General features: G+C 42.2%; 1 protein-coding gene and 1 long non-coding RNA gene across 8 annotated transcripts in view; one reads left to right on the top strand and one right to left on the bottom strand.

Moving 5' to 3' along the window:
- Positions 1–2,010, bottom strand: part of LOC138175155 (uncharacterized) — a 117,653-nt gene extending 115,643 nt beyond the window's left edge. Inside the window, exon 1 of the long non-coding RNA XR_011171903.1 lies at positions 1,011–2,010. This is a non-coding gene — a long non-coding RNA (uncharacterized lncRNA). The remainder of the gene's footprint in view (positions 1–1,010) is intronic.
- A 112-nt stretch (positions 2,011–2,122) lies between these two features.
- GATB (glutamyl-tRNA amidotransferase subunit B) overlaps positions 2,123–23,303 on the top strand; it is a 153,958-nt gene continuing 132,777 nt past the window's right edge. For 5 of the 7 annotated variants that reach the window (XM_069105539.1, XM_069105538.1, XM_069105535.1 and 2 more), the window contains exons 1-2: positions 2,126–2,332; positions 6,236–6,386. In XM_069105539.1, coding sequence (XP_068961640.1) covers positions 2,184–2,332; positions 6,236–6,386 — 300 coding nt within the window. In that variant the 5' untranslated portion in view covers positions 2,126–2,183. Of the gene's footprint in view, positions 2,333–6,235; positions 6,387–23,303 lie in introns of all 7 variants that reach the window. The other 2 variants (XM_069105534.1, XM_069105533.1) reach the window with 2 other exon arrangements.

Raw genomic sequence — 23,303 nt, 5'->3', positions numbered from 1 at the left:
ATATGTTTAATGTGAATATTTATGAAGAACCTGTATCAGCTTGCATACTCTCTTGGGCAGGGGAGGGGAATTTAAAACTCAAAAACTTGTGGAACTGAATGTTTTGAACTAAAAATAAATAATTTTTTAAAAAAAGAAGTATACAAAAATTTTTAAAAGCAAAGAAAAAAGGCTGCTCAGACACCCAGGGCACTGCCAAATCCCACTGCTGCTTCAGCCTAGTGAGAAGACAACCCTATGGCCTGGGTCACTTGTGAGCACAGCTACAGTCCCGCAGATACACTACAGCTCCCAGTGTATCCACCTGCTACTTCATCATTTGCCTATCACCACAGGACTTTGAGGCAGGTAAAAATGGTAAAATGGTATGGGTGATATCTTTTGACCTGGGTATAAATTGGATTTAAGTGAGGCAGAGTTGTGTGAAATCATTGGCTTCATCCTCTCTTCCAGAATCATAAAAGTCCACTGGCAAGACAAAAATCAAGACAACTGATGATGGCCCAGGATATAGTGGATAACCTTGGCATGTCTGATGTCTAACCAAGCTCTAAGTGCTCCACAGCCACCTTCATTGAAGTTGGAACAACCTGTTCATATCTGCCCATTCTGCTGTGGGAAGTCTTCACATGCTTGGGATAGACGGCCCCCTAACTCACCAATGGAGTTTGAGACCTTCTCAACCTATCTTAGCCTGTCTACTGAAACAGTTCACCAGGGTGTGACCACTCTGCATACTATATAGCTTGGAGCTACAGGCAAGAGTTGGGGGGATTAGGTGGACACCAAAGATGGAAAGCAGCCCTGACAGGAGCTCAAGAGCCTTAACAACAGAGGTGCTAATCTTCCCTGGACACCCCTATACTCTGCTGCTTGTGCTAATTTTGGCCTAACAACTAACACCAAAAGAACAGAGGTTCTCCACCAGTCAGAACCACACCATCCATACATGGAACCCACAGGTTATAGCAAATGGATAAATTTTGAATGCTGGGGATAAATTCACTTACCTTAGCAGTATACTTTGCATGGATGTACACATAGATGATGAGATTGAGGAAGACACTGCCAGAACTAGCTCAGTGTTTGGAAATGTGAGAAAGGAGAGGTATTAGAATGCCTACCAACTGAGAGTCTACAGAGCTGTTTTGCTGACCTTATGTATGCCTATGAAACCTGGCCAGTCTACCAGTGCCCTGTCAGGAAACTGAATAGCTCCCATTTGAATTGTCTTAGGAAGATTCTGAAGATCACCTGGCGAGATAAGGTACCACACAGATATCCTTTCTGAAGTGTGAAGCATTCAAATTCTACTGCAGAGAACCCAACTCTGATGGGCTGGCCATGTGGTTCTAATGCCAAATACACATTTGCCTAAAAAACCTATGTTATGGAGAATTCATGCAAGGCAAGCACTCACACAAAGATCTGAAGCAGCTATACAAGGGCAATCTCAAGGTCTCTCTGAAGAACTTTGGAGTCCATTGAAAGACATGGGAGGCCCTGGCACAGAACCACCTAGCACAGAGCTCAAAAGAAAGGCGAGATGGGCAAAGTTAGAGCCATCTCCACTCCAAATGCTAATATGGACTATTTGTGCTTGACTTGTGAGAAGCGCCTTGACATCTCTCTTTGGTCTTATCGGCCAGTAGGACACGCTGTAAGGTGACCCCAACAGAGTAACGTCATTTTGGTCCTCTTCCAGAACGAAGGACAACAATAACAGATTAATACCGCCACATGTGTCCTTGCAATCCACAGAAATTTCCAGGGGGCAATTAGGGCACAGTCCTGAGCTCGCCCATACAGACCAATTCAACCCCAAGTACACTTTTGCTTTTCAGCACAGTGGCTGGTACAAAGGAGGATATCGGTCAACTGGAACTGGAGTGAAGTGAACTGAACTGAGTTAAAGGGTATCTAGTGACTTTCATTAGCTAAGTTGGCTAGTCTTCCCCAGAAATGGGGACCTCCAGACCCACTTCAGCTCCTCCCTCCTCCCCCCTCCTTCCTCCGCCCCCGCCCACGTTCTGGTCCCCTCCACCCCGCAATGCCCGACGGGAACTGTAGTTTTCCTTCGGGAGCCTCCACTGCCAGTCTCCAAACTTCCGGAACTACGCTTCCCAGGGAGCCCTGCGGCTGCTTCCCAGAAAGCGGTCACCTGACCCAGCCTCGGAGGTGCGATGGCGGCGCCCATGCTGCGATGCGCCAGGGCTGGATGGTGTTGGTCCCTGGGCTCCCGTCCCCGGCGGACGAGAAAGTTTTTCGCCGAGCCCGTGCCGGGCGGGGTGAGAGGGCAGAGATCCGCAGCGGCACAGGAGCCGAGGCCGGGGTACAAAAGCCGCGCTCCCCGGACTCTGGATCCGGGCGAGGAAGAAGGGCGGTCAGGGGTCGGGGAGCGCCGCCGCGTTACTCCATCTCCGGAATAACCTGTCCCGAGGCACCTTCCCGGCCTCGTGGGTCGGTGCGGCTTTGAAAGCGGGGATCCCCAACGGTTTCTGGAACCCCCTGTTCAGGAGACGAGTTCAGAGTGGGGTGGACGCGGGAATGGGAAGGAGGCGGGGTCAGTTTTACATCTCTTAACCCTATAATAGCCAGCGGAGAAAAGGTGATGGTCAAAGTGGCTGGATTGGGAGCCCCAGGGATCCCAGAACGTAGCGCTGGAAGGGAACTTGGAGGCTAACTGGGCCCCTTTTATGGATGGGGAAACTGAGGACCTCAGAACACGGGGGACAAGTGATACCCCTGAGCTTGTAGATTTAGAGTTGGATGTGGAAGAAAGCTCAGAAATAAATCTATTTATGCAGGAATGTTACTAGAGGGATACAGCGGAAAGCATGCTGAGTCTGCAGACTGAGCTCTTCTAATCCTGGCTCTGCCTCAGTTTCCTCATCTGTTAAGTATTGGAGTTGTTCAGACTAGTCAGACCACAAGCATCTGTTATTCACTATGTGCCAGGCACTGGATTTTCCCTTCTCTATGCCTCAGTTTCCTCATCTGTAAAGTGAGAGGGTTGGTCAGACTAGGTAAACCAATCCACAAACATTTGTCCTTCCGCTGCCACGTGCTAGCACTGTGCTAGACTCGAAGTATGGAAGGGTCACTGGTACCTCTAAATGTCCGAGCCTGGCTGAAGTGACTTAGCCTCAGACTTGTGCAGGTAACAAGCAGGCTAGGATTTAAAACCAGGTGCTTTGATTCCAAACCCAGTATTCTTTCTACTGTGCCATGATACATCTTTCAAAATCATTGACTGGATCCCTGCTGTATGCCAGGCACTATACTGGCCCTGTGTAGGAAATTAAAAGTAGTATAACACTTAGTCTCTGACTTTTAGCAGCTTACAGGCTTTGGGGAGACTGATTTAATAACTGAATAACAGCGTGAGTAGATTATATATATTTTAGTGACCAAATGAATTATTCTGAAAACTATTGTATAGGAGTTAAGAGCAGAGAAGCATTTGGATACGGTTAATGAAGGTTTTATGGAAGAGGTTGGATTATTGTTACACTTAGTACCTTTGTGATCATGGGCAAGTTATTTTACCCTCTCTGAGCTGTGATTTCCAAATCTATAAAATGGAAAATTAGACTAGACCAGAGATTCCCATCCTGTGGGCCTCAGGTCAGGGATCAAGAAATCGATAAATGAATTTAAAAAGAAACCTAACATAAACTAAGTAATGTCCCAGATACCAATATCATTATTTTTCAAATTTACATAGATGCTATTATGATGAATAAAATTCAGATACATTTTAAAGCATTGTTAAATTCATAGTAGTTTTTTTTATCACATTCTAAATAGATATCAGTAGTACAACTACCTTCATATGTGGGGCTCTGAATTTTTTTATATTAAAAAGTGGGGGAAGGGAGCTCAGACTTGAAAAAAATTAAGAACTAGATTATACTAGATCATAGCATCAAAGATTCATAACTGGAAGTGAGCTGGGAGGTAGGTCAGTTCCAATTTTTTCAGACAGGTTAAGTGTCTTGCCTAAAGTGATTCATATAGTAAGTGGCAAACCCAGAAATAGAGTCCCCTGACTTCAAACCCAGCACTCATCCTATTGCACCATATTAGACCCCTAAGGTCTCTTCTGGTTACCTATGACCATTTAAAGTCTCACTGAAAAGATAGTCTTTGACTACAAATTTTGTGCATGACCTTCTTGTGAAAGGGACTTTTGTATCCCTAATACTAAAGCATGGTGCCTTGCACAATTTGGGGGGGGGGGGGGGGGGGGGGGAGAACAGATCAATGATTTCATTGATAGAGGGAACTCCCAGTGGAGAAAATCCTTTTACCAATACAGAGATATACCCACTCAGCAATTTATAGCCTTAAAGGATTGCTTGAGGAACAGAGAGATTACTTTATTTACTACTAGCTCATTGAAGACAAGGACTACTTCTTGTTTCATCTTTATATCTCTGTGGTTGACTAAAATAATAAGTCATAATAAGTTTGTTGAACTGAATTCAATATCTTATTTGTCCCCTTGGGGTCACAAGACCTGAGTTAGAATCTTCTGTTCTTTACTAGAGCTGTGACCTTGATTAAATAATTTAATCCCACCAGACCTCAGTTTCCACTTCTGCAAGGTAGAAATTAGAATGACTTCTTTACCTCCTTCATGAGGTTGTTTTGAAGATCGAATGACATATATGCATGAAGATGCTTTGTGAACTGTTAAAGTTGTTAAATTTCTACCTGAACTTTCCAAATGGAAGAACTGAATCAGTGTGTTCTGGGAAAATAGAATTAGACATAGACTTTCAGTTTCTGTTCTTTTCTTAAATGATGGTAACTCATTGGAAGTGAAAAGTACATTTGCTTTTCTCCAGGGTGATGAAATTGTTCAAAAGACAAGGAGGATGTTACAGCGAACATGGAAATTTCTGACCAGTCTATTATAATTTCTCATACCTATTAGCTGTGTAGCTCAATCTAAAAATAGTTTAAAAATTTGAACTTGTGGGATCATGAAATTTAGAACTGGAAGGGCCTTTACAGATCTTCTAGTTCAACTCTTCCATTTTGTAGATAATCAGGCTAGGCAAAGAGATGAAATGATTTACCCAGAGTCCCACTGGTACATATGAATTAATTGTAAACAGAGATCTATATAATTCACTAAGATACATTAAAAAAAAAAACTAGAAAGGCCCTAACAGTACAGAGAGATTTTGCAAGATGACATGCTGGAACTTTTCCAGTATGCCTCTGATTCCAAGGTGATGAATATTGGACTAGAGATAAAAGTGTCCCAGATAAGGAAGGTTGTTAGGATGTTTAAATTTTGATACCAATGAGGTTTGAAAGGATAATCCTGAGAACATCTAATTAGATGTTAGTAAAGGAAAATATCTCAGTAGAAAAGGATACGTCATATTCTATGTGTCAGAGCAGCCAGCCTTGTATAATGGAGACTTGTCTTGGAGTTAAAAAGATTAGATCCTATCTCTGCCCCCTACTAACTGTGATGCTGAACAAATCATGTACCCTCTGTTCACTTCAGATAGCTTGCTATTACTTATCTACTAGGATGAACAATGAGCAGAGAGTTGCCTCAAAGAGAGCTCCCCGCACCACTGAAATCACCAATTATTCCTGTATTCTGTGGGGACCTTGATTTCAGAATAAATTGTCATGCATTCCATTCCATTAAGCAGTTATATTTATAAGACTTTATAAAGGCAAATCTATAAAATGATCAAAAATTACCTTTTTTTTATGAGATCTGGCACAATTTTTAATTGTTCCTGTATTACTAGGGTCCTAATGGTTATGTTAGCTCTAAATATTGTTCCCTAGATCCACTTTCCTCAGTTTACAGATGATTAGTTGACAGTGTGCAGTTAATTTAGAAAATGCTACTTTCTTCGTGACTGAAGAGTCAGCCAGGCAGTTGACATCTAGAATCCATTTGTGAATTGCTTTAGGATGCCAAATTATTCTTTTCCTCTAGCGCCTTCCTGTTTGTATGGTGGGCCTTTCACTAATGATAAGTAATAAAGTAATTTTATTCCCCCAGTCCTGTTGCAAGATTTTCATTATAGATTAATTTTGATTTAGTCACCAGTAAAATAGAATACAGTTTTATATGCAAGGATATAAAATTTTACTAAGTTAAAATACAAGTAGGAAATTAATGTTTTGGTGCTCTCAGATGTTTCTGCACAGTAAGAAATGTACTTATTGCTGTCTGTTTGTTTTTTTCCTTTAGTACACATGAGTGGGCAGCTGTGGTGGGCCTGGAAATTCATGCCCAGATTTCTTCCAATTCAAAACTTTTCTCCGGGTCTCAAGTTACCTTTTTAGCACCCCCTAATTCATTGGTTTCTTTTTTTGATGCTTCCCTCCCTGGAACATTGCCGGTAAGTAACTTATTTTATCCTAATGGGCATGAACAAAACTGTAAATGTTTGAGTCTGTTATTTCTTATATTTGTATCATGGAGAGTCAATAATGATTCTGGTTATTTAGAATTGAGAGGATGCCAGTTATAAAAAGAAAGCCAGTTCCCTTCTGGCATTTATAATCACTCAAAATTATTTACTAGCTTTGAGTTTGAAGAAACTCATAGTATCCCATGATTTAGAGCTGGAAGTTTATGTAGTCCAAACCCTTTATTTTGCAGCTTGAGGAAACAAGTGTAGAGAAGTAAAGTGGCCTGTCCAAGGACATGTGGTTAATTAAGGATTGTCACCTGGACTAAACTGGCCTCTAACCTGTGTGTGGCCAGGGCCAAACAGAGCAGGCTAGAGACAGGAGAGTCAGGAATCAAACAGAAGTGTAATTTCAAAGTGAAGGAAACAGCTTGCAAGTGAAGCCCTCCTTCCTAAGAGAGGGGGCTCGCCCACTTATGGCAGGGGTAGGGATTTTAAGTGTTCAAGTCATTAGGGCCGTTGAGCCTGTGATTGTTCAGCAGGGCACAGGACCAGGGTTAGCGGGGCACCTAGTTCAGTTCACTTGTTGGTTACAAGAGCAGGGATTGTTAGCATGTCAGGGGATTTGATTGATCACTTTGACTGCAACCTCAGCTTCCAAGTAGGGTCCCATGGAAAGTAGAGCAGCTCCAGCAGATCCAAATAGTTAGTATAATCATTACACATATATCAATTGATAAGAAATTTATGTAGATATATAATAGAAAAAAATATGGATATGCAACAGGATAGAGATTTTTTTTTTTTTTTTTGCTTTTTGGAGGGCAATACTTACCCAAAGTCACACACAGCTAGTGTGTCAAATGTCTGAGGCCGGATTTGAACTCAGTTCCTCCTGACTCCACGGCCGGTGCTTTATTCACTGTGCCACCTAGCCACCCCAGCAGGACAGAGATTTGAGGAGAGATACAACAGTGTTTTATTCGGCAGCTATCATCCATTCTGTGCTTCAAGAGCTGTGCAAGTTGGCACAAGCCCAGACCTCAAAGAAATCTGTTTGGGTTAAAAAAAAATTCAGATGGGGAGGCTAGATGGCGCAGTGAATAGAGCACTGGTCCTGGAGTCAGGAGCACCTGAGTTCAAATCCAGCCTCAGACACACCACTTACTAGCTGTGTGACCTTGGGCAAGTCACTTATCCCCAATCGCCCAGCCTTCCCCCCTCCAAAAAAAAGAATTCAGACAGGATGAGTAAATAATAATAAAAGTAGACGATAGAATCCATTGCAATTGTTTTATATGTCTTCATAGAATAATTGTTCCATAATATGACATCCATTATCAGTCAAACATTTGAAACAAGGAAAACTAAGACATATAAATTTTTCCCAAGAAATTGGTTTAAAATATCCAACCATAGAAATTTTTCTATGTATATTTTACTCATATCAAGCTGAGTTTTAAAGAAAAGAGGGATGGAGCCAGATGATTAGTATCAAGGCAAGTGGTTGGTTTGAATAAATCCCAAACCGTCCAGACCAATGGGTTTTCTGCGCCATCCCTAGAAGTGTATGTACCTGGGGCAGATCTCTCTGGGTTTCACTTGCTATACAGCCTAATACCTTCATTTAGGAAAAATATGGTTAAAATGAACATTGAGAGTAGCACTGACACAAGGCAGTAACCTGAGGGTTTAGATAAAGCAATAAGGAGAAACCTACCTTTGCCATGTGCTTGATGGAGTAGTAGAGCAATTTATATGTATAGGTTGAGCCTATGTCTACCAGCCTGAGCTCTCCTCTCCTGGCTGTCTGCTTCAGTCACTGAAGCTGCTAATAGCTCAAGGTGACAACCCAGGGTCAGCTCTGGAGATTCAGGATGAATCTGAATCAGGGTTCCTGTGTTCTTAACCCATTTCCATCCCTTCCACACCTCTGCTCCCCACACTCACACATACACACGAATATTCTGCCTCTCTGTTCTTTAAAACTTGGCTCATTACCTTGAAACACTTCTCAATACAGCCTTGCTGATGGATACTTTGGACCTATCTTTTGGAAGGGAGTGGTGGGGTTGAGGGTGGAAGGGTGAGAGGGAGAGGATTATTTTACCCTCACTTCTCCCATTTTCTAAACAAAAGAACTTGTTCCAATTTGGGCAGAGATTTGTTTATCCTCCTTTCTCTGAAGTCAGAGCCAAGAATCTTAATGGTTTTGAATAGCCCTGAGCTTTTCTTACTCAGTCAGGGCTGATCTGCCTCTTTGCAGATAGATGGGCCTGTATGAAAGTGAGCAAGTTTCCACATGTGGACTGTTAACAGTCATTACAGTATTCTGTCAGAACAAAACCATTTCAGTCCCATGATGTTTATCATAATAGACTTTTTTTCATGCTTGATTTAAAAGACATTGGTGAAATTTTGATAACTGTAAGATACCATCTATCATCTGACCTTATGGTCATCTGTAGGGTGATACTCCTTTTGAGGGATAAGAATGACCCTAAAATCAAGAAATCACTTATAGCAAATCAGATTATGAATTATCAACACTTTGTTGCTACTAAGGATTTGGATTAGGGGGAAGCTGCTTTGAGTCTGTAAATCATGTGTGTGCACACATGTATGCACATACATATGCACACATTTGCATATGTGCATGATGGAATGAAAAGACCAGAGATGTGTAGGGCTATGCAAATAAATCATCATTAATACTCTTAAGAACATTCCTTGAATGTTATTTATTGGGCTAGGAACTAGGACTATAAAAAGATATTTTATTGCCATGGAACTGAAGTGATCATCATAGTAGAGTAAAAATAATACCAAATGAGGAGCCAAGAGACTGACAGTAATTAGGCCATGTGACTCATTGTAAGTCATTTAACCATTCATTTCAAAAAAAAAGCTCATTTTTATGTCTTTTGTTTTAATATCAGTCATTTCTGGCAATCTTGGTAGGTATACTGTACACCTAAATGGAACCCTCATTTATTACAAAGGAAGCCACTTAAACTAAAACATCCAATCCAGTGAACATGCTAGTCATTGTAGTCACTGTATAAATTGTTCTTCTGATTCTCCTTATTTCACTCTATCAGTTCACATAAATCTTTCCATGTTTCTCTGAATTCCTGATTTTCATCATTTCTTCCCATTACAAGAAGATTCCATTTCATTCACGTACCACAAGCTCTCCAGCCATTCCCCGATTAATGGGCATTCACTTTACTTCCATTTTTTTGCTACCACGAGTTCAGTAGGCATTCACAATTGATCCTTATTTTCCTCTTTTTGTGAAGTGAGAGTGGGTAGACTAGACCTAGGGCTCTTAACCTCATCTGTGAACTTTTTTTAATAGTTTGATAATTGTACTTCATGATCATTTGGTTAATTTTTTTTTTATTTGCCATGTCAAATGTTCTAATTTTACTTTTATTTTCATACTAATGTCACATTTATTCTCATGCCATAAGGTTTTTTTTTTTTCTTTTGGGATATCTTTTGCTTTTGAGCAACCTTCTCTTCTGGCTGAGGAACAATTTTTTCCTTTTCATTAAGCACCATCTCAACATGGCAAGGGGAACTCATTGGGTAGGTTGATTTGTCTATGAAGCCTAGAAGCATGCCTTCACATTTTGGAGTCTTGTTAACCTAAATAAGTTCAGTGATAAAAGAACCCTTAAGTTCGCAACATTTTTAGACCATTGACTATATCTAGCTCTGCTGCTTGCTATGGAATCATCTGCCACTTCTACCAGATACTTGGTGTCTTTTTGGATATGCCTTTCCTTGATAGCTAGAAAAGTTTCTCAGGTGTCGTTAAAGTGGACTTGGAGATTTGAACCCCTTGACTTGCATGATTTCATGTAGTTCACTGGAACAAATGAGTACCTTACTATTTTAAATGATTACATAGGATCATTCAAAGGAAGAGAAAGACCATTGGTTTCTTTTTTATTTTTTTGGAGGGGGGAAGGCAGGGCAGTTAGGGTTAAGTAACTTGCCCAAGGTCACAGGGCTAGTAAATGTTAAGGGTCTGAGGCTGGATTTGAATTCAGGTCCTCCTGACTCTAGGGCTGGTGCTCTATTCACTGCACCACCTGGCTGCCCCCCATTGATTTTTTAAAAGCATTCTGAGAATGGGGCTGTAGATTTCAACTACCAAAGGTGTTCGTGATGCAAAAAATTATTAGGAACTCTTCAACTACATAGTCTCAAAGGTTTCTTATGGCTTTAAAATCCTGGGATTATGATTTATCTATCTTAGAGAATTAGTATACCTATTTAAGTCATAGGAGAGAGAAGGGGAATGAGGTGGACTGGGTAGAAATGTTTGAGGCATAGATGAGGGGGCCCCTCCCTTCAAAGCCCTTTTTTTTTTTTTTTTTGCTTTCTTTTTTTGGAGGGCAATTGGGGTTAAGTGACTTGCTGTAATGTAACACCAAGGAAAGGCAACTTCCCAGTTTCAAAATACCAGCATAGGTGCTCTCCATTTTATTCAGTGACCAACCAAGAACAGAGAAGATCAAAACATGACATCATTCCAAATACAGCATTTACTAAATGTGATTAAATAATCTCCAAGGACTACCCCACCCCAGGACCTTCCAATCATTCAATCAATTACAAAGTTCCTGTTCTAAATACTTCTCCACCCCTAGGCTATACCTTCATTTAGTCCACCACAAAGCCCCTGTTCTCAAATGGAGATTAGTTTCCAAACATAAGTAAAGTACCTTCATTTGTCAATCACAGAGCACCAAAAGGTCAAAAGTTCCCCCACCCCTGGATCTCAATTGAATCTACCCCAGAGTTACATCAAGTTTAAACACAGCACTTAATACCCAAATGGAGGTCTTTTCTTCATCTTGACATGAGGCAAGTTCTCAGCAATCTTAGTTCCTGGGGAGACAAGGCTCAGCAAGGCCACAAGATACATTGCCAGTCCCTTCATCAATTCATCCTCTGTCTGTAGAACAGTCCTAGAACCACTGAAAACATTAGCAAAACCCTTTCCCAGGATTTCTGTAAACATACAACCAGAAAATCCTTCTTCAGGGCTTCTGAACCAACAGAAAGGTTCCCAGACCCCTGCAACAACAGCACTGTCCTTCACCAGTGGACAGTATTCACTCTCTGTCTGCAGGACAGTCTCAGGGCTTCTTAGCCAAAAGCCAGGTTCCAGGACTTCTTCAACAACAGGACTCTTTCACCAGTGGACAAATCTGGCAAAACAACATCAAAACAGACAGACAAAGTACCAGCAAAACAGCCATGTCTCCTCAGTCCTTGGCAGCTCAGGGGGCAGGTCTCAAAAGTCCAGGGCAATTCAAAGCGGCCACCAGCAATTCTCTTAGTCTCTCTCTCTCCACGAGGGTGCTGCTTCCAAAAAAAAAAGTTCTTCTGCCTCTCACTTGTCTCTCCAAATCTACCTCACCAGCTCCTCCCAGTTCAGGACTTTCTTTTCACATCAACAAGTCCATCCCACAGGTGGGATTAACAAGCTCTGGGTTTTAACACAATCAATTTGAAAACCAAGCCAATACAGGGGAATCTTTAATTGCCATTACTATCACACTTGCCCAAAGTCACATGGCTAGTAAGTGTGTCAAGTGTCTGAGGCAGATTTGAACTCAGGTCCTCCTGACTCAAGGGCTGGTGCTCTATTCATTGCACCACCTAGCGGCCCCTAAAGCCCTATTCCTTTGCAATTTCTTTCCCATGGCCTAACATCATGAAATTTACCCTTGCATTCTCCAAGGAGATAATGATCAATGTGTGTGAATATTGAAAAGATGTTAGGGGTCATAGTGAATTACAAGAAAGTCCTCATTATAGAGCTTTAAACTTTGCAAGGGACCTTAGAGATCATCTGCCTTTTACAGGTAAAGAATTTATGTCTGATCTTCTTGTTCAGTCACTGAGCTTTGTATCAGGAAAGATCAGATATGGTGCCCTTAAAGGGGACCTTTGTAGACTGTGATATGTATAGACTTTCGTGGGTACATCCTGACTCTTCTACCTACTCTTGCCTCCTAGCAACCTGGGACCAGCCTGTAGTTTGCATTTGTTGAGAGGGCTGGAGCGGGTTAGGAGTGCAGGGTGTAGCCCTGAACAAAGCAGAAGGAAGTGGGGTGAGACCCATAATCTTGGTTCCATTAGCACTAATCAGCAAAGTTAACCTGCAAGTGGAGTCCTGCTCATGTGACAGTGTATTGTTCTGGGTCTCCATCCCTAAAGAGGAATGTAGAGATTGTGACTTTAGCTCACCTAAGAAGATTTGAAGAAGAAACTCCTTAGGGCTGGGCTTCTGAAGAGATATGAAGTCTCTGGTATCTCTTGTTGTGGGGCTCAATGCTTGACTGAAGTCAGATGTGGGGAATCTTTCTCCTGGGATCCTCTATTTAATTTCATCTGATCTTCAGGTCAGGTCCCTAGAAGTGATCTCATAGCTGTAGCTGCACAAACTATAAGGCATTGAAACTGATGTCATCCTAAAGGCCCCAAGATCAGTTATAAGGCATGTGCCTTGCTGCACACACGAGCAAGATGTGAGGTGAGGGTGAACCCCAACCTGGGTCTGGGTATCCATCTCTGTTTCCGTGTCTTATCTTCTCTGCCTCTTTCTGGGTGGATCTTTGTCCATTTCCAAGTATGTGTCTTTGTGGGTACTCTGTTCATGTAAGTTTTGATTTTCTGTTTTTGTAAGTTTTGCTTTTCTTAGAACCCTATGAATCTTATCCTTGTTTTACCCTAAATTTTAGAGTCTTATGGAATCTCATTCTTTTGTCATGGGGCTGGAAATAATCCTCGGCCATCATCCTACTCTCATAAAGGTCTTGATCTAAACCAGCATTGGGCATCTTGACGTTTCTTGGCAGGGATCACAGGGTCATAGAGTTGGAACCAAAGAAGCTATTCAGCCTAAGCCCTTCATTTTACAGATATGTAAATCAAGGCTCAGAATGGTTGTGTGGTCTTTGCAGTTATCCCACTACTGAGTATCAGAAACAGCATTTGGATCCAGGTTTTCCTGACTCAAGGTCCAGCCTTCTCCATCAAGCCAGGTTGCCTCACTCAGTATACCAATACGGCGACAGCTGTCATGAAAGCACAAGGCCTTTTACTTAATTTAACAGATGATTATCCTGCCAACAGGATCCTAATTAATTAATTTGCCAGTAGTCATGCCCTATTTGTGAATATTCACTGAAGATCCCCCTCCCTAATATGCTGTGTGTATGAGAGAGGGAAAGGAAGGCAGCCTTTGGCATGTCCATCTTTAGAGTACATACTTGACTTGTTGTATAGTTTATTTGGCCCAAAAACATTGCGAGAAAAGGTGCAATTTCAGCGGGGCAGGGAGCTTGTTTCCATTTCTCACACATGCTTACTTTCTCTCTCCTGGGTGCGAATCCCTGATGCATTGGAAGGGAGAGCAAGCTCTATTGCTGCCTATTGGGAAAGCTCAGATTCTGCACTCCGGAAAGCTGCAGTGCTCAATAGATAACTCCTCCAGATAATCAGGCTGCTCCACAGTTAAATTAATTAGAAATTAGTGCCTCTGCTCTTTGTCTTCCTCCTCCAGAAGCTCTTATCTGTGCAGAAAAAAAAAAATTCCCAGCAACCATAGATTCTGCTTGCTCACAGTGTGGGGGAAGAGAATGGTTCCCTTTTTTTTTTGCCCCTGCATGTTGGAAGGTAGCATGCTTACCTTACAAACAGCCTTATGATTCAGGGCTTTGGATCTCTCTTTATCAGGTTAGGTTGGAGTTTGTTTTTATTGTGCTAGATTGATATCAAAGTTAGTATTTAGGGTCTTTCTATAGCGTCTTCCCCAATAGCTCAGCACATTTTCAATATCTCAGTCATAATCACAATAACACTGTGTAAGGAACAGGTGGTACTAAGTACCAGGCCTATTTATAAGCAGTGCACTTACGCCTTGCTTTATGCAACAAACATGTTCTCAAAAACTTTGATGCAAATAAGACCCATTTAAATCAAGGGTTCTTAATGTTTTGTGTGTTGTGGATGCCGTCAGCAGTCTGATGAAGCTGTTTGACCCCTTCTTCAAAGTCTTTTTAAATGCATAATATGAAATGTACAGAATTACAAAGGAAACTAGTTATATTGAAATGCAGATAAATGTTTCCAAAAAGTTTACAGACACCAGGCTTAGATTCCCTGGTTTAAATGTTCCTGTGGTGTTTGTTCTTGAAGGAGACCTTATTGTGGCTCAGTACCTCCCTAATTTATGTTTTGTGAAAACTTGGGTGTACTTCCATGAGGTTAATGTAAAGCAGGACACTCCCATACTGTTCTGTCTATCATGGATAGCCCAGTGCTAGTGGCTGAATGGGTTTTGTGTTTATTTAATTCTCAGTGTGGTCCTAGAAGCTACCTTTAATCCCAGAACCCAGAAGCTAAATCAGATGTTTAAGAGACATTTGTAGAGAAGGTGAATGGCTAGATGGCTCTGCCTTTATCCATGTAAATATGCAGGTAGAGAACCAGATGTGTGCGTGCCTTCTCTCTACTTGTTCACATGCAGATTAGCATTAGCTCTTTGGCCAATTTTCTATTTAAAATGTTTCCTCTTAAAAATATTTGCTTTGGAAACCTATCCCATAGAGCTCACTAAAGCATAGTCTACTCTAGGTTTCCCTTTCACCTCAATAACCACCCTAATTATCTCCTTCAGGGTCCCTTTCTTTGGAATAAGAAGATACCCCAGTTGTTAACTTTTTCTGCCTGGAAGTAGATTCATGAGGTCCTTTATAATGTGCATGTGTGTCTGTATGTATGGGTATACAGAATCTCAATTTCCCCTCTCTGAGATAGCTAGAATAGAGCACTGGGCCTGGAGCCAAGAAAATCTGAGTGAAAATTCTGACTCAGATACTTGGTAGGTACTAAATATGACCCCAAGAAAGGTGCTTGACCTCTGTTTGACTCTGTGTCCTCCCTGTGATTGGGATAATAATAGCATCTATCTCCCAAGGCCACTGTGAGACTTCAGTGAGATTGTAATAATCCTAAAGCCCTTAGCACAGTGCCTACGTGTAGTAAGCATTATGTGAGTGTTAGCTATTGTAATTATCATCATCACACTTTGCAACCCTTAAAGCACTATATAATTGCTACTTATTATTATTATTTCTAAACCCCTCTTGTTAGTGCCTACCTACATCAAATCCCATAAAATATCTTTGACTGCATGCCTCACCACAAGCTTACATATTCCTAGGAAGCATGTGCTAGTAGCTTATGTGATTCTCTCACTGTCTCCCAAGTAAGACCTATCAGACTCCTCACTGGGCTGCTTTTGACATCCCCGGGTCTCTTAAAGTACTACCTTCTTGGGAGCCATTGCCTGGGAGGTGGTCATGGCGTCCCCTGAGCAATGCTGACGGGCACCAGCCACAGAATCCCAGAGTGGGGAATGGCCTCAGAGTCATTTAGGCCAGTGACCTGTTGACATACCCTCCTGCTTCAGCATTCCCCTTGTGAGGGGTCCTCTGACCTCTCCTTGAAGCCCTCTAGTGATGGCCTCCCCACTGCCTCCTGAGGCTGCCCTTCCCACGTCTGAACACCTCTGATTGCTAGGAAGTTTTTCTTTTATGTAGTTGTAGTCAGCCTCTCCCCCAACTGATCTTCCCTTATCTAAGCTTTAATTATACCCAGTTCTCATCCAGCCTGGCCTCCAAACTTCTTACATGGTACCTCTCCCTTCCCAATCATGTCTTCTCCCCATCTGCTGAAGATCCTCTTGGCGCCTTCATTCAAGACACTGGCAAAGGGATTGAGAGGATAGCCCTGGGCAGGAGTAATTGGTCTGCCTTGGGAGTTCGTTAGGACCTACTGATATAGTCATCATCACTGTCCTTCAAGCTAGTGGGAATTCGAATTGAATCATAGTAATATCAGTCAATAGGCAGGAGACCCCAACCGAAGTCACTCAAACTACTTCCAATTTATTATGAAAGGAGAAGCTTCATGGGGATTTGGCATCAGGAGACACCAGAATCTGACTCTAATCTCTGATCTTAGGATGTGTGTGACTCCTCTCTGACCCCAGGTTCTGCTTCTGTTAAGTAGGACTAATAATTGCTGTAGTATCTATCTCTCAGGGCTGTTGCCAAATCCAAATGAGATTGTGTACGTAAAGCACTTCGTAGGCCTTCTCCCCCAGTGACATCATAGCCTTAGCCCCCCACTCTCTTCCTACAAATGCCTAGCAGTCTAAGACGTGGTTTTACTAAGGCTATAGGATCACAGATTCCTCCTCCACTCATTGCATAGAGCAGTGAACTGAGGCCCAAAGAAATTGAGATCTGTCTTGGGTCCCCCAGCTAGTGAGCTTTTGAGGCAGTATTTGAATTCAGGTGTCCCTGACTATGCACTGCATCACCAAGCTGCTTCTGTATTGTTAAATTGGAGCTCAGCCACCCTCCTTGGAAATTAGACATTTTTGACTAGATAATCAGATAGAAATGTCTGAAAACCATCAGAAGCAGCAGGGTCCTCAAGATGGACACCCAAGTGAAGGGGGCTTTTTTCACTGATGTAATCAGGAGAATTGACCAGACACTGGAGAGAGAGAACATTGGAGAGAGATTTATGAAATAGTATTTTGCGATGAAAAGAAACATTCAAGCATTTCTCTACAAACTTAAAATATCAAGGTTTGAAGGTGCCTTGGAAGGACAATCCCTGTCCTGAAGCATGAATCTCTTCTTCCAGAAGCCTCAGCAAGTAGTCATCCAGTCTCCATTTGAATCCCCCCCCCATGATGGGACAACCTCCTAAGACAGCCCATTCTACTACTGGGGAGCTCTGATTGATAGAAAATCTGCCTCCCTAGAACTTTTGACCATGTCTTAGTTTTCTTCCCTCCTAACCCAAACCAGAAGAGCCAAGCACATCTGTTTATAGGAATCTCTAGAATTGATTTCCTTCATATAGAGAAAGGAACACATCATAGTTGTGAACCAGGACTAGTAGCTCTGATAACAAAAAGCCAGAATAAGGAGAAGAGTCTCCACTTCATTTTTCTCCTTTCATTCTTACACCCACAACAGGAGCAGTAGGGGATAGTCTTGGTGCTATTTCTGCACATGCACTCAAATGCTTCTGTATCCACAGCTGCATGTAAAGGAAAATAGAATTCTATCTACTTTATTTTGTCTCTTTAAATGGCATCATAAGAAAAATGCAGAGGGGCAACCAGGTGGTGCAGTAAGAACACCGGCCCCGGAGTCAGGAGACCCGGGATCAGTTCCGGCCTCAGATACTTAGCACCCACACAAAATAACTGGCTGTGTAACCTTGGGCAAGTTACTTAACCCCAATTGCTCAAAAAAAAAAAGAAAGAAAAATGCAGCTGGTAGGGCCCACTCCTCTATGTAATCCTTGGAAGGAAGGGCTTTGGAAAGACCCTTGCATGGAGTTATCTTATTTTGCTTATATTTAAGTTTGCTTATTGCAGAAATCAGCTGCTGATGTTAATATTTTGAGGGATCTTGTGTATAGCATGCATTGTCTCCGTTTCCTTTTGGCTTCCAGTACACACCTACAGGGGGCTGTCTGCTCGTTCTGATTTGATTTAACAGCTAGGATGTCAGATGGGATAACATGTCAATAATTGTAAGGTGATACAGATTAACCCTAAATTTATCACCCAACAGAAATGTTACTAAATAAATTGTAGCAACTTAAAATACACAAACCCTCCTCTTGTTTTTCCTCCTCCCAATTCAGTTACAGTCTTTGCACCCAGCCTGCCCAGCCATAGAATTGTGTCAGAGTTGGCCATTGAGTCCATCTCAGACATGCAGAATGCTCCCCTCTACAGTACACATGGCAAGTGGTTATTCTGCTTTTGCCAGAAGACCTTACTGGAGGTGGGACCCCCCTCCTTCCCAGAGCAGTCCATTTACCTTTGGGGAGGCTCTAATGCTCAGGAAGCTTCTCCTCATGTTGAGGTTATATTTGCCTCTTGGCACCTTCCACTCTTTGCTCCTAGAACGAAGTACAGTCAAATATTAGTCCTCTTCCATCCATCCACGAGTCATTGGGTTCAGCTCTACCTTGCTTCTCTCTAGTCATTCTTCCTTCACCCATTTCCTGAGTTTTACCTCTAGCATGCCAGACTAGATTGGTTCCCAGTAAGGCCACTCATCTCCCCAGCTTTTAAGTATAATATTACCTATGGCTTTGCAAGGGCCCAGAACTGAACAGTAGAAGAAAATCCTTAGATAAATTACAATATTATGTCAATGACTCCAAGCTTCACCTTGGAAAAGGGTTGCCATGCTGTCAAGTGTTCTGGTTAGAATGCTTTGGTACCCTCTTGAATTATGGGGGTGATATTGATTAATCCTAAACTTATCACCCAGCATTTGTCAGGTCATCATGTTAACATCAGTAGACTGCCAGTGATATTGTATGGCTCTGAGTTGTGTTCTCCTGCCATCTTGAAAGAACCGACATTGAGTCACCCAAAGGGCATCTCCTCATAGAGATGAGTCAGCTGGGAAGTGTTGGAAATGAAGAATTAAGCAGCAGAAATGTTATGAATAATAGGGATTGGGGCTAGATCTGTGATTTTACTGGTGCAGACTCCTGGGTGAAGAAACTCCCTCTGCCGGGACAATTCAGTGTCTTCTCTGTAGCACATTTTCTTAGAGGGTTACCTTGACAACACCTAAAAGATAGTGATTTGTCCAAGGTCACACAGCTAGTATGTGTCACAGGTAGGACTTGAACTCAGTTCTTTCTGGTTTTGAGGTTGGTTTTTGCATCCATCAGAAAAACATAGGACTATAAAAATTTTAGGGAGATGAGTCCATACTATACTGTAACAGAATCGAGGGGTAAATCATCAGCTCCACTAGTACCTTTGCAGTGTCAGGAGAACAAATGTTGTCTTCTTGTTACTTCTGGTGAATATGTGAGAATGTGGACAAGAGTCACGCAGGATGTACAGGGTTGCAGTCTGCACCATTGGGAAGAATATTTACATCACTAAAATCACAGATCCATCTGTGGCATTTTGGAAGAATTAAAAAAAGGGAAGAAGCCTGGAAAGAGCAGATAAATCTAGTAGACTAGAGAAAGAAGGAGAAACTGAGCATTCTCTCTTCCTTCGCACCCCCCCCCGCCCCGATCTTCCTTCAGAGACCTGAAGTCCCATGGGACCAGAGGCCTGCTTGTGCCCTCCCTCCATATCTCTTCACCCCAAAATATCATCTGTGAGCCTACTGCACTCCCTAGGAGTGGGAGCACTCCCTTCACAGTCATAGAAGGTTTTCCCCAGGCCCCTGTCATCTCCCTTGAGGATCATTGTAGCGTGTGAAAGTGTAGCATTAGACTTGGAAAGGTTTGTTCTTAGATTATTTCTCTGTGTCCTTATACTGTTTTCTTTCTCCCAAATTTGCACTTGAGTGAGATGTCATCTGCAACGGTGTCACTGTAGAAACCTTACCTATTTTAAATGAATTCTGTTTACTACTGCACCAAAAACCTGCAGCAGAGCTGAGTGGGAACCATGCAGACAGTGAGACATAACCATATCCCCAAAGATGACTGCTGATGGTAAAGGGGAGCTGTCTTTTGTGGATGTAAATATGCAGATGGGTTTTTGAAGTGCCTTTCAGGGCAGGGTGATGCTGTTTTTAATTCTAGCATCTGAGGAGCTCATACAAATGACTCAGGCTTTGTCCTGGTGATTTATACTAGGAGCCTATAATAAAAATATAGCCTCAGATCTTGCAGCTGGCTACTATTCATTTTTCTCCTTTGGACAGAGCTGGAACTAAAAATTGCAGCAGCCTTGCAGCAGCTCCTCCATCCTGGGACATTGGTGGTAACAGCAGGGCTCTCCCTCAGGTTTCTTGTGCTTCATGGAGGAGGCCCCAGATGCTTTGATTGTTTTATCCTTCACGTTATGCTGAAAAGAGATGCAGAATCCTGTGCTCAAAGGCATGAGAAACGTTCACTAACCTTCCATTGCCTGCCCCCAGTGCCAGATAGCATGTGAGCATGTAGCTTCCATGACCTTTTCCAGTGCTACCACCGACTGGGAGTGTGCCCTGGGCATTGTCCCCTGCTGCCTCTGCTTGGAAGCCATCTTCATATGGATCCCCGCCAATGAAAGGAGCAGGGAGTGGGTTATCTACCTCCCTGGCTACAGAATCAGAGGACCTAGGTTCAAATCCCACCTCAAGCATTCTTTACCCATGTGGCCTCAGAGAAGTTACAAGTCATGGGCCTCAGTTTCTGCATCTATAAAATGGGGGCTCCATGGCCTCAGGCCCCTTTTAGCTCTAGGCCTCTTATCTGCTGATCCTCAGCTGCTTTCTTTTTGTTTTTTCAAACATGTCACTTTTTTTTTTGTTTTTAATCACATTTTTTTTTACTTTGGCAAATTGCTGTCTCTTTTTATTCCTTTTTTATTTTAAAATAATTTTTATTGACATCTTCTGTTTTTATATCACAGGCATTGCTAGACATATTACCCATGTCCCATCATTTATCATCACCCTTTTGTAAGAAAGAAAAATCATGAAGCAAAGCCAACCAATGCTATAAACATGACCAACAATAGATGCAGAATTCTGCTTCCGCAGTCCACGCCTGGCATTTTCTCCTCCATTCTCCAGGGCCAAGGTTGATCCTTGCAATTGTAAGAACATAGGCGTAGAGTTGGATGGAACCTCAGAGGTAATCTCTTTCATCCCCTTCATTATATATGTGTGCAAACTAAGGCCAAAAGAGATTAGGTAATTTGATCAAGATCACAAAATGCTCTCTTTATTTATATTATAGTAGTCATTGTGTAGAAGGTAGCTAAGTGGCACAATGAATAGAGCACCAGGTCTGGAATCAGGAAAATTCATCTTCCTGAGTTCAAATCCAACCTCAGACACTTACTAGCTGTGTGACCTTGGGCAAGTCACTTAACCCTCCTTGCCTCAGTTTCCTCCTCTGTGAAATGAGCTAGAAAAGGAAATGGCAAACCACTCCAGTATCTTTGCCAAGAAAACCCAAGTGGAGTCATGAAGAGTGGGGCACGACCGGAGCGACTGAACAAATTATTGTGTATACTGTTCTCCTGGTTCTTTTCATTCCTCACAGCATCAGTTCATACAGTTCTCCATCTCTGAATTCCTCATATTCATTGTTCTTAGGGGGCCCAAGTGTTCCATTACATTCATATACCTCAATCTGTTCAGCTATTCCCCGGTGGATAGTTCCCCACTTTGTTCCCAGCTCTTTGCTCCTACAGAAAGTGCTGCTATGAATATTTTGGTACATGTGGGGCCTTTCTGTAGTTGACCTCCTTGGGGTATATGTCAGGTGCTTTCTTGTTAGCTGCCTCTCATGCTCCCCTATTTACAATCTTGGCACCCTGGGCTGGGTATTTTGTCATCTATATCACAGAGGTTCACAAGCGAGGGTGAACGCTTTCTTTCAGGGATGGTGATTTTGTCCAGATCAGGCTGGTGCCTTAGGAAAGCCGTGCACCCACTCTGCCATGGCACAGCATCCTGGATGATGAGCTTTTTGTTTCCCAGCCCACAGAGGCCTCTTCACCTAGAAAGGATAGCACTAATGACTGGAGTGGCATCTCAAGGGTAGAAATCATACTTTAGAGGAAGGAAAATAATAGGTCAAGTGTCTCATGCTGCATAACGCTTCCTTTGTATCTCACTAAGCACAGAAGAGCTCATCACCAGAGGACTGGCCACTAGGTGGTGAATTTTTTGGAATATACAGTCCATAAGTATTATATACTAAGGCAGGATGGAGGGGTGTATGCGTGATCTGTGTAGGTGGAGGGCATCCCCGTACCAACAAAATCATAACTACTTCAGTTATCAAAAGAAAATGCTTCCTATGGAGATAACAAAACAACAATTTCATAGGATCCTAGAACTAGAGCCAGAAAGGTCCTTACAGGTCATCTAACCCAGCTTCATTTTACCAGAGAAGAAAAATGATTTGCCCAAAGTCTCACAAATAGTTAATAAGTTATCAGGGGTGGAATTTGAATCTGGGACCTTTGGTTCCAGATCCAGCACTCTTTCCCCTTCCCTTTCTCTTCACTTTTCCCTTTCCCTTCCCCTTTCTCTTCACCTTCTTCCCTTCCCTCACACTCTTCAGTAACACTTCACACATTCATAGCTCAGTTATCCAGAATACCCTCAGGAGAGGGTATAACCCTGGTTACAGAAGAGGAGACTTTTGAGGCTTTACTCAGTTGCCCAAGGCCACAGGAAAGTCAGGGACACATTTAGCAAGTGATAGGAAGATCATCTGATTCCCAGTCCAGAGCTTAAAGATCCAGACTGTGTTCCTGTCTGCAACATTTGTTAATTGTTCATTTCAAACAAAACATAACCATGAATCCTTTCTTTATGGCTGCTTGTAAACATTTAAGATGCCTGTAGTTACCCATAACCTTTGTTTGCTTATCACTGTCAGCTGTCTTGACTGCCTCATTGCTCAGTCTCCTCCATTTCACCCTCCATGCAGGGAAGATTTAATTCTTTAATTATGATACTCATGTTCTGAACTTTGAGCCGTTAAAGGACAAATACAAATACTCTCAGAGTGGTCACTAGTTGAGAGAGAAGCAATAACTTCAGTAAACACTCCTGCTCTAAGTCAGAAGGCATGGAGACACGATTGTCTCTTAAGCAAATAGATTTGTCAGTTAATTAGTTTACAATTTTTAAATTATTGGTGTCCTTCAAGAAACACAAAGGGAGGAAAACTGTTTTGATACTATTTGGTTATGGGATAGATAGATTAATGGAAGCAAAACCCTTTTTGGGTGACTGACACAAAGGTCTTCTAAACTAAAAAAAATCTATTTTTCTATTAAGGAAAATA

This window comes from Petaurus breviceps, unplaced genomic scaffold, assembly GCF_028583685.1.
Source record: "Petaurus breviceps papuanus isolate PSGF00001 unplaced genomic scaffold, PetGlider_PUasm1.0 76, whole genome shotgun sequence".
NCBI classification, from domain to species: domain Eukaryota; kingdom Metazoa; phylum Chordata; class Mammalia; order Diprotodontia; family Petauridae; genus Petaurus; species Petaurus breviceps.
The sequence above is the reverse complement of the archived record's forward strand: the minus strand, read 5'-3'. Positions and strand labels throughout refer to the sequence as shown.